The 11,980-nt window shown below is 41.3% G+C and overlaps 1 protein-coding gene across 1 annotated transcript; it reads right to left on the reverse strand.

Moving 5' to 3' along the window:
* Positions 1-6,601: 6,601 nt before the first annotated feature.
* Positions 6,602-11,254, reverse strand: LOC131472655 (transmembrane protein 182-like). The gene is made up of 5 exons (XM_058650045.1): positions 10,920-11,254; positions 9,131-9,257; positions 8,771-8,869; positions 7,522-7,659; positions 6,602-7,187 (listed from the first exon to the last, which is right to left on the reverse strand). The coding sequence occupies exons 1-5, from the start codon at positions 11,091-11,093 to the stop codon at positions 6,967-6,969; spliced, it is 759 nt and encodes a 252-aa protein (XP_058506028.1). The 5' UTR covers positions 11,094-11,254; the 3' UTR covers positions 6,602-6,966.
* Positions 11,255-11,980: the final 726 nt, after the last annotated feature.

Here is an 11,980-nt window from a genome sequence, read left to right on the forward strand (position 1 = left end):
CACTCTCTCTCTCTCCTTGAGGCAAATATTTGTTTCCTCAGAAGTGAGCGTGGGCAAACCTTCCTCACAGCTCCATATGCTGCCAGCTGCCAATCAAACAGGCTGGAACCCTGAAACTAATCGCAACCCCCTCCTCCTCCTCTCCTCTCGGTCTCCTCTTCCTCTCCTTCAGCAGAAATGAAAGGGGGTGGGGGACGTTTAAAGGAAAATAAAGACGTACAGTTGAGCAAAAGAACAGTTGAGACAGTAGCCCAAAGCAGTGTCTCCTCTGTTGTCTGTCCACACAGAGCTCCTCATGCTTGTCTTTGTAATAACTCTTTGTTTTGATTTGACTTTTTATTTATGTATTCATTTTTCAATTGGATTTCATTGTATCTGCACTGGATTTGGTTTGTTTGCCAGACAGCTCCAACAGTGAACATGTACTCAGTGGTTTGAGTCGAATTGTGTGCTTCAAGCATTTCCTACCCAGATCGTGGTGTGTGCCAGGTCCACAACACAAACATTGGGCCAAAAAACAATTTAAAGGGATAGTTTTGTTGTTGTTTGTTTGTTTTTGAAGTGTAGTTATATGCGGTATAGATACATTATCAACACTGACTTTGTCGTTTGTCGAGTGTGCTGCTGAGAACACGGCACACTCATGGCGCCTTTCCACTATACAGCTCGAGCACTGCTCGGCTCGGCATGGCTCGACTACATGGTTTGGGTATCCAGGCAAAGCAGTTCTTTACGGTGTACTGAATCATTAGAATCAGTTAATTAAAAAGATTAGTTCAGTACTTCCTGCATGACCGATGAGCACAGACTCCGTCTCACACAGTCACTGAACGGAAATACGGGGGAAGGGGTTGTGATGCCTGCTCACGATCGTCGGCTTTCGGCAGTGCTGTCGTTAAATACACCAGATTCCTCTGTAAAATACTGAGATTTTAGATATTTCTTTGCCAAATGTTTTTCAGATGAATGTGTTTTCAGGATTTTTAAGTCTTTTTAACTGGTCTACAGTTTGGCATTGTTCAGTTTAGTCATTGTGTTGGAACTAAACTAAGGTACTAAAATAAAGCACCAGGTACCAGGTACTATCGCTAATGGAAAAGCAACATAAACTGAGTAGAGTCAAGCTGTGCCAAGCCAAGTCATACTAAAACTGTATAGTTGAAAAGTGCCATTGCTGTCATGGAAAACATGGCTGCCAGCAGGGACAGAAGGAAAATTACACTCAAACAACAAATTACACATTGAATTCTTTATCTACTAAAGTCTTCAAGTACACTCCTGCACCAAAGTTAAAGTATAGAGAAAGTCAATGTTTTGCTGTTTGCTGAACATCTGATATTTGCTGCCTAATTCACAAGATAATATTTGCTTAACTTACTTATGGGGCAGCAGTAAATCAACTCCTATGCTGTTACATGTGATGTGAATCAATACCAAAGTGGACAATCACTGCAGATATACAGTCGACCACATTTATAGGCTTATGGGTTTATACATACATTGATTTGAAGAATTTACAGTTGTTTCTTCACACTGACCCTGGTCAAGGTGCTGTTGTCCAGAATTGTTCTCCAAAACTGACATTAGAATGGGTTTGAGTTACTGGTTAATATTCTTCACTCTTCTTTAACCACCTTTATGTAAATAAACCTAATTTAAATGTCCCCAATCACCCATGTAAGTTCCCAAAATGTGGTATAATACTGGAACAAAAAGGTGACACAGATTTATATTATTTACAACCATTTGTAGTACCATATGCAACCTATTTGCTATGCTGTACCAGTATGTAGCACCTTTTGTGCTACTTTCCCTGGTAAGTGTAGAGAGAAACTCTTTCCACATACTATATATCTAGTTTTTATTTCTTTCAGGTGCAAAGGGTCCATCTTTAATCTTGTGTCTCATCTGATTTCATGTGGAAAAGCAATCTGGTAAATTTGCATTAACATTTGAAAAGACATATTAAGTGGAATGAATGTGTTAGTTGGGAATGTTTTCATGTTTTCACTAAGAAGAAACAATATTATCTGCTATCATGTGTGTTCTATAGTAGAGTATGTCTGTGGTAAACACACAGCAGCCAGTAACACTCTTCCTGCCATGATGGCGATTGTCTTATGTTATACAACTAAATGAAAATGAAAAATAGAATCACACAGGAAATGCTCTGTATCATTTCAACTGACACTTCCTGTTCCTGATCTTTGTTTAGATTTTCCCGCCATTTATCTGACCACTCCCACTTCCTGTCCCTGTTGTTTTCACCTAGTCAACCTGTGTATAGTCCAGCATTCACCACATGTCCGTGCCAGATTGCGTTTGTTACCCCTGTGTACATTGCTTCCTTTGTGTTATTCTCTTAGTGTTTGCCTGTTTATCTTTGACCTGGTTTATATTTTGGGGTTGTGAATTGCCTTTGCCTGGTTTTCGACTGCGCTTGGTGCGTATGACCTCACCTTCCCTCTGGGTTGAAGTGTTTGGAGCATTTATTCCGTCAAACTGCTGAACAGCCGGGTTTTTTCTGCACGGGGACTCTTTGTGTTTTCAGTCATACATACATAACATGTTTGCAGCCGTCTCGCTTTACTCGCATAATGACATACAACAAATCACTTCCTGTGTGCAGCGCTGGAATATCACTTGGCAACATGAGATTTAGACACCTCCACACTGAGAAACACAGTCGTGTGGAGCTGATAAACTTAATCAAAATTGTGTAAACTCATTTGACAATGGCTTGACTCTAACGGGAACTTGTTTAGATTTTAAAGTTACACACCGTTGTAACTTCAAATTGCTAATCAAAGTAAGCTGGAAGTGTTTGCCTGCTTGACAAGATGTAGAATTAGATTTTTTTAAAGTTGTTCCTGGATTTGAGTTCTGGTTGCACAGAAAAAGATCTTAAATTTAATAACTTAACCTCATATGTGTTATCAAATGGAGTGCAGTGACATTTTTTTAGGCAGCAGGTTTTTTTTCATTTCTGGGTTCAACAGCCTTGAATCCATTACGTCTACGAGTGTCGTCACAACTATAGACACAAGTTTGGGTGGGTGGGGGACTCCTGGGGATTTAGTGTGTACAAAGGAAACAAAGCAAAAGTGATGCCTGCTATTCACTCATATCAGCGCTTATCAGGGCGGTCATTTTTGACAGGAGAAAAGCCTTTATCTGTGAGAAACTGTCCGTCTGCACACACACACACACACACACACACACACACAAAGAGCCACGCTTAGTGCCTGGTGGGCTGGAGCGCACACACACAGAGCAGGTAATCGGCTCACTATTAATAGGGAGTTAGAAAAAAGAACGTAAAAGATCTCTCACCACGTGTGTCCCCCTCTCTCTGACTGGATTAGAACTCACCCGTGTTCAGTCCAGGTGCTGCAGGGGGACAGGGGGCTAAAACATCTGCCTATGTAGGGTTGATTTATTTTATTTTTTTCACCCAGGGTAAGACCACAAACTGCTGTTTGATGTATGACACATCTCCATACGAGGGACCTTTGGGAAATACTGTGAAATTACCAGCAAACACCTTCAAATATCAATGGCCATGCACACATACACTACAGGACAAAGGTTTAAGAATAAAATGACCTTCAATAATACAATGTTACGCAGTGGAAAAGGGGGAAAAAGGTGAAGATCACCTAAAATTGAAAAACCATGCAGATTTTATAGAACACAGTTTTTTTTTTGTAATGATTAAAAACTAGTTAGCTTGGAGAGTCATGTGCCAAGTTATAGTTAAAGCAGTCAATTATCAACAAGAATGCCTACATTTGTTATGACTTATAAACCCACTATTTACACTTTATCTGCCAAAGAAATGATTTGCTGTCATGTTTGTTTACACAAGTTTACACAGAAACTACTTCTTGAAATGTGGTGAAGAATGGTGTATGAGCCATGTAAATACATAAACACCCACTTCCCCACAAAACATCAAGATTGTATGCAAGTTTTGTACATTTTGTACAAGTAATGCAACTCATTTTTTTTATTTATTTGTAAAAGGGCACAACAATGTGAGACTTCTTTTTCTTAAACACAAAGATTGCAGGATTCTTAGTTGTTTAATCTACAGAGAAGGAGGAACGTCTGTCTCCCCCTGCTGTCATATAGAGAATATAAACACCAAGACTGTACATGTGTGATTATGACTTATGCCTATAAAGGTTATTATTTAACAGACCCTCCCAAACCTAAGAGGCTAAGGTCTTTAGGGTTTAAGTTGTAGTTTTGTTGGGTTTTTTTAAGTTTGGGTGAATGTAATAGCTACATAGGTTATTATAAATATTTGTTCAAATTCCAGCCTCTCCATGAGCAGTAATATGATACTGTATCTGTGTCTGGCCTCAGTTTTTTTTTTTTTTTATTTGAACATCAGAATCTTTTCTTGGAGGCTTCCCATGTTTTTCCACTACAGACTTCCCCATTTGCCTGTAATTCTACCTCCATTGCCGTGCTTCTTTCTCTCTTCAGTTTTGATACACTGCTCATTGACGGTTGTCACTGACTCCAGATGTTGAACTCCAGTAGCCAAATACAGATGTAAACCTGCTAATTAACATGTTCGGTCAAAAACAAAACAGCTGACATTTATTTACATGTAAAACTCTCACACTCCACCCTCAATATCTCCATTTCCTTCCAGACACAGTGAGTCAATTAATCATGTATATTCAAATAACATCTGTTGTATAACTTTTGACTGGCCACATACATAGAATTCACAGTCATTACCTCTAATCAACAAGACGTATGCTCTTTGGGCTCCTCGGCTCTGCGCAGGTTAATTTGCAAGGCATTTATTACTTTATTATCATGTCATGTTTTTATTCACACCATTCTCACTTTGCCATATGCATAATATTATAATGCTATTATTGCTGACATTTCAAGTGCCAGATTAATTCTTCCTTAAAGGAAGTGATAGTGTGTTTCCATTGTTGTGGATGGCAGGGGGAGACATAAGAGTTAATTAACTATGATTAGAAAGAGCTACTACAGTCATTTAACAAGCCAGTGTTCTAACTCAATACTTAGTTCATGGATATGTTCCTCTTTTCTCTTCCTTTCCCTTCCTTTCCTTTCCTTTCCTTTCCTTTCCTTTCCACACTTTAAAATAGGAGAGCTGGAGAGCCCCCTGCTGGCTGACCAGGCCAATTCAACAATTCTTAGTGAATATACAACAGCATGTATGTATGTATGTTTTTAAACTCTCTGAAGCTGCAATGAGTCGTTTTCATGCAGGATTGTTTAATTCTGCCTCAAGGTGAAACCAAACGACGGGGATGTTATGATATATCTTCCATATTAATGTTAGAGACCCGACTGTGCTTTCTGACCTTTCGGCCAATACTGCCACCAATCTTCATCTGCCTCCTGCAGAATAAACATAGCATGACTGTTTTTCCCCTATAGCTGAATCATATTTGTAAGTGCAGTTTGTCTGCAGCTTGAGTTATGTTCTTTTATGAGGCTACTTGAGCTTGTTGGTACAACGTGAAATACAGAGAAGAAGAAATAGAAAATATGTTTCATCTTTTTACAAAATGAAAAGTCTTCATGGATGTTTGGCAAATGTGCATCAGACTGATTGAACTACCTAAAAAAACTTTAGGTTGTTTACTAATATTTTCAAACGTTTAGCTTCCGACGACTCCCAGTGTGACAAACACACAGCCCTGAATATACTACAGTAACATAACCACTCAAGCATTCATCAGCATGTGAAAGACCACAGCTGTTGCTGTAATAATAAACATCAGTGTGCAGCGAGTGTGTGTATGTGTGCACTTGTATTTGGTACTTCTTCATGACCTTTTCTGATTTAAACACTGACCTTGTCTGGACCAATAGTCCTCATGGTCCACACAGAACCTAATTTCTGAGGAACTGAGTTTAGAGCTAAGAAGTGAATTGTGGTTAAGGTTAAACATTAACTAGTAATGGTTAAGGTTAGGGATAATGTCCAAATGAATGAAAGTCAGTGCAGTGTCCTAAGAAGAATAACTGCACATTAATATTATAGTAGTTATATGTATAAGAAAGACTGTGCCATGATGGGTAATTCTGTTTGCTGAATTGTACACTGAATGTGTGTCAACAGTGGCAGGGGATTCTGAATGTAATGTTTGCATGTAGAGTGGGATAAAGAAAACATAATAGTGTGAGGCAGAAAAAAAGAGAAAGCATCAGGATTTGAATAGGGGAGTGAAATATGATTGGGGTGAAGGAGGCAGGTGGTCACCCGACTGTACACCAACCAATCCCACAAACAGCTGTTCGTGTCTCAAAGCCCCCTCATGCATTAATTCTTTTTCTATCCGCCCCTATACCCACATCCACCCCTCTCCTGCTCCACCCCAGCCCCACTATCCAGACCTACCATTTCAGTTTCCAGTCCATCCAGCCATTTGTCCCTCCCACCTCACTCTGCTCTGGCCTGTCGACTCTGATCGTGTGCCAAAACCAGGACGGGGGGACACAGCTGGTTCACCCGGGCGTTTCTCACCTTCCGCTGTGTAGCATCATCATTTGCAGCATCAATAAAAGCAGCACTTGGCAGAATGACAGGAGGATGCAGTTGGGCGGGAGAGATATTTTATAATCACAGAGTCTTGCATACAAAAAAAAAAAACAGTGTCAGCACGTTTTATATTGCTCCTTAATATGTCACTATCACATCATGATACGCCTATAAACTCTACCGCTGACCCACGGTGTAATATTCTTGTGTATTTGTCAGAATCATGCAAAATGAGTGATAGAAATGTTTTGCACCACACCAGTGTCTCTGACTGCAGGCTATGATTAACATCCACAGGGTGATGCAGTAATATCGGTTGTGTTTTTCCAGCGAATATTCCCATCCCACAAGTGTGCCATTGAGTCCCAGCACATGACATAAAAAGGTCAGTCCGCTCCTCTCCTACGGGCCAGATGGTGAGCTCACTTGCTGGCATGCAGCGCCCGGCCCACCAGCATGAAAACCAACCCAGAGACGAGCTCCAGGGGCACGCCGGCCGCCGCCACCATGAACGACAGGCCGTAGAGCACAGAGACCTCAGCATCTGGACACGTCTCTCCTGTCTCTTGTAGAATGTAACGCTTCACATCCACCACCTCCATCCACAGCACATAGAGCAGCAGCACAAACAGGAGCAGGCAGGCTGTGGGGTGAAGCAGACAACAGAGTGTCAGGGGGGATGGAGACCATCACTGCCATGAGTAACAGCAGAGGAATGCAGCTCCTACTCATCTCCACTGTTACCATGGCAGCAGTGTTTACACCTGCTGTTGTTATAGCGACAGTGCTGCAGAGTGACATCTGCTGCTCACTGTATCTGTATTTGCTATGACGACAGCGAACAGCTGACAGCAGCAATGACTGCAACACGCGTTTGTGCATGTGCGTTCACTCTCAGCTCCGGCTGTACAGCTGCGCGGCAGATTCTTTGGTGACAAACTCGACTCGTGTACACACAGTAGTGCATGTGTTCGTACCGGCTGCGATGAGGAAGGCTCCACCCAGCTTGTAGAGTTTGTGGCTGTAGAAGGGGACACCACAGACCAGGAGGAAGCTTCCAGCCAGAGCCAAGACCAGGCCAAGGATTATCAGCACAGTCCAGAAACCCCGGAACACTGTGGGTTAACATGATTAAGACCATCATCAGAGCAGTGCACCTTTCTATCTGTGTGCACTGCGCATTAGTCAAAAGAACAACAGAAAAGAGACATAATATAAAAAAAAAACTGCCACAGATATCATGAATAAGTGTTGATGAGGCTTCATGACAGTATGAAACATCTCCTGGATAAATGTTTTGTGTATGGAGGAGGACACGCTACATTTCCTTTGGTATAGGAAGCTTTGTTTGAGTTTTTGAACCAGCAGTTGAACACGAGTGCTGTATGTTATTAGGTAAGTATTCATGTATGTATTATAGTGTAATATGGGTACCATTTAGACTGCAGAGTGCAACAAGTGGAGGCCTCCTGCACTCAATTCAGATAAGTGCTTCAGGAAACTAGAGTGGCCTTTATGTACCAGAGAGGATATAACACACTTTCACGTCTCTCTGCCGTTTCCTCCTTCTTCTACTTTGTTGGTTTATGCACCAGGTTTATGTGGACAGAGCCATTTCCCATCATTTGAAGAGTAAGCTCCCACTTTAAAGTGCAAAAACACATGCGTTGGCAGCAAAAGATGGCGTTCTCCCAAAAAGCAAGGAACTTGCCTTTAAAGTTTATTTAAACTTTCTTACTTAGGCTAGCAAAACGTGGATTTCTGCCAATAAATTCTCCTCTATATGACACACACTGGGCCTTTAACAGAGAGAATGCCTTGTCCTCATTGTTTCTGACAACTTCATGGGGTGGGATGTTTATACACTTACATTTGAGCTCTTTCAGACCAGCATTAATAAGATTTTGTATTTTACTGGAATTGTACTAAAGCGAAAAAGACACAGCAATTATATATTAATGTTTAATAAGAATGTATTAAAAAATAAATCGATAAATAACACAATATTAAAATGAGGGCCTAGGGGAATGTCTTAAAGAATTCCCTATTCTAACTATATGAAATGAACAGGAAATGTGAGGGTCATAGTTTCTTTCATTTATTTTTGTCTCAGTCATGTGTTATTTCAGTCACTGCCATAAAAAAACAGTTTCTTCTACAGTATAATGTATATGTCTATACTGTATGTATGCAGATGAGTAATTGTGAAAGAAATTTGTGCCTTACCTGCTGTAGTGTCATAAATAGGATCAGGAACCTGTCCCAGTGCGACCGGCAGAGGGAAGAGGTAACCATGGACACAAAACTTGGACTGTGGCTGGTTCGCTACAGTGTAATAACAAAAATATTATTTGAAGTTTCAAAACCTTAAAAAAAAACAGTTTATACAGAGAAACAGCCAATAACCTGTACTAAAAGCCAACATACAGTATTCTCTTTACTCTGCTTCTGTACGTGTTCTGTTAAAAAACAAATTATAGACAGTTTCAAAGCAGACCACACTGCTGAGCACAAGACATGCAACCACACTGGACAAGCTCCAGCAAAAACCCCTTTTTTGGTTTCCTTAGTAAGTTTTCTACTTACTGAAGAGAGTGGCGAGAACTGCGTGTGTCGCCGGCTCCACCTGAAACGCACAGCGCCTGAAGAAACCCTCATGGTGGAAGGTGAGGGTCTTTGGGGCAACGGTGACGGTCACCCCTTCTGACAGGATCTAAAGAGGAGAAGGAGATTATGGACAGACACACACACACACACACAAATCCTGAGATGAATGAACTTTAATTTGTCAGTGTGTGTCTGTGTTGGCTGCTCTGTGTGAGTCTGTATGTTAGTGTGCGCCATGGCATCAAACATGGTTCTGATTATGGCTTTCTGTTCTGTGAGGTTTTCAAGGGGAACTTATGAAACACGCATGAGTGATACTCTCCACTCGCTTGTCAAAAAATATGATTGATGGCACCGGATAACACGCAGCAACCTTAATCATCCTCTTCTATTGAAAATGAAAGACTTTGTTGTTCACAGAGGGTTTCACTTTTATAAATACACGCCTTACTTTGCTTTCTGTGCACTTTCTCACGCATGTGGCGTGGAAGAATAAAGTGGGGGGACATTAAAGGGCCAGTGCAGTGATTTCATACATGACGACCAGGTGACTGGGAAGTCCTGCTCATCCAGTAAAAACACTTGCATCATTCGTGGCTTGGGAGGAGCAAGGTCAAGTCTGAAGAAATAACCATGGTGATGTCATCAGGGTTGTTTTGGCATGAAAGACTCTAACAAATATATTCTTCACTTTTTCAACCGTAAAGATGTTCTCTGTTACTGATGATTTTTATTATCCTCTATGCAACATCTTAATTCATTCAGTCACTCAAATTATTCTCTTCTATTTTCTTTAAATCTTTAAAATCTTTAAATCTATTATTCTCTATATGGGGTCACACTGTGACCCAAATCACCCAAAGAGAGAATTTGAGCATCATTAATGGCCATTTCTGAAACACCTAAAACCATTTAAAAGTGATAAACAACCAGTCAATGAAATACTATAAGGTTGGGAAAAATCTGTACATTTTTTGGGGACTCAAAATAAATCTCTTGCGACCCATTTGTGGGTCCCGACCCAGGCTTTGGGAATCCCTGTATTAGTCAACAGAAACTGTATAAAGGTAACACTAAACATGAATGAATATGTGTCATTATTATGTTTGTTCTTTATCCATCCATCCATTTTCTACCGCTTTATCCTCCATGAGGGTTTGAATTGCTCTTATTATATATGTTTATGTTTACAGTATGTATGTGTGTGTGTATATTGTTGTTTACCTTTTAATTTGTAGACTAATATTACTGCTGCTGCTACTACTACTAATAGTAGTGGCTAATAATACATGTTGTATTTCTTCAGAATGACTTCCTTAGAATGTGTTGCAAAACTGGGAACATGGAGTTCCCTGGACTGGACAGTTAATGCTATTTCTTGACTTCTAAGAGCATGTGTGGAGGTTGACTCATATTATAAATCATCAATAACTCAGACTAAAAGTCAGAATGTATTAGCCTTTGTTCTATTAATTTTGTCCATTTTCTTTTCGTCTGTCTTTCTAAGTCACTTCACTACAGCTTTAAATATCCTGAGTGGCAGAACATGCCGTGCCGTCTTTTGTGGTTTTAACATGTGATGCTTCACTGTTAAAAATAATTTACTGCTGTGACTATTATTATATGCATTTGTTTAACTGGACATTGATAGATGATCCTTGTAGCCATGCAGCCAGGTTTGCATATGTGTGTGTGTGTGTGTGTGTGTGTGATTACTGTATGTTTGAGTGAATATGAGGGATTCTGTGCACACAGGTGTCTGTCATACCTCAGTCCCATTGGCATCTCTTTCCCCTGTCGGGGTTGTTTGCGTCAGCCATGTATATGGTCCACAGTTGTCAGTGGCCACCAGCCAGTAGTCTGTACCAAAGGCCAGGAAAAAAAGCAGGGTCCCCACTGCCCCAAAAAGCCCCCCAGCTAAGGCTGCCGCTCCCACCCTCATGACTGCAGCCAAAAAACTCCTTTACTGTCTCACCAGCTTTCAGCCCTCAGGTTAGTGACTCGTCTGTCCCGCGCTGGTGTCCACTGGGCAGCCTTCTGTCCAGTCCCAAAGAAAACAGTGTGGCTCTCCAGCCACTCCCTGGGAGCTGAGGAGGTCAGAATAGGGGTGGGTGGGTGCATGTGTGTGTTGACGGGCTATTTTAGGAAGACTGTCCTTGTCAAATTACCACTGGGTGTGCTGTGCATTTATAAAGGAGGGGCAGGGCTGTGTGTGTGTGTGTGTGTTACAATGTCGACTGCTATCGACATTTATGACTGCAAGGTATTTCTAAGATGGGTGCAACTCTTGAAGAGCCACTTTGAAATTAAATTAGACTGGAGATGCAAATGACCTCCGAACCTCTGTAGCAGAGCTGAGGACGAGGTGAAACATGGAGCTGAGGGAACTTTATTGTTGCTGAAAAACACTCAAAATGATGAGGCCGGAAGGTGAATTATTTAACCCATTAATTGGAGGACATCCATGACATTGCCTGTTACGTATCACTTCATGCAGCCATTTTGAAACAGCTGAACACACACTTTGTTGTTTTACATTTTCCTTCCCCCTCTTGTCCTTTCTCACAGTCTGTCCTCGTTGCTGCTTCTCGTTCTCAAAAACAAAGTTGTTTTCTCTGGGATCTGCCCAAGAATACTCGATGTTGTGGAGAGATCTGATCGGCTCTGGCAGCTGATTTTGGAGCCGGGTCCGGGCTGAGCCGAGGCTGCTGGGACTGATGGGCCCATGGAGGATGGGCCTCAGGCTTGTGGAGCACACTGGCGAGTGAGGAGAGGATGAAGCGGTTCAAGGGCCACAAAGTCAGGAGAGAATGGGTCAACAGCACAGTG

This window comes from Solea solea, chromosome 14, assembly GCF_958295425.1.
Source record: "Solea solea chromosome 14, fSolSol10.1, whole genome shotgun sequence".
NCBI classification, from domain to species: domain Eukaryota; kingdom Metazoa; phylum Chordata; class Actinopteri; order Pleuronectiformes; family Soleidae; genus Solea; species Solea solea.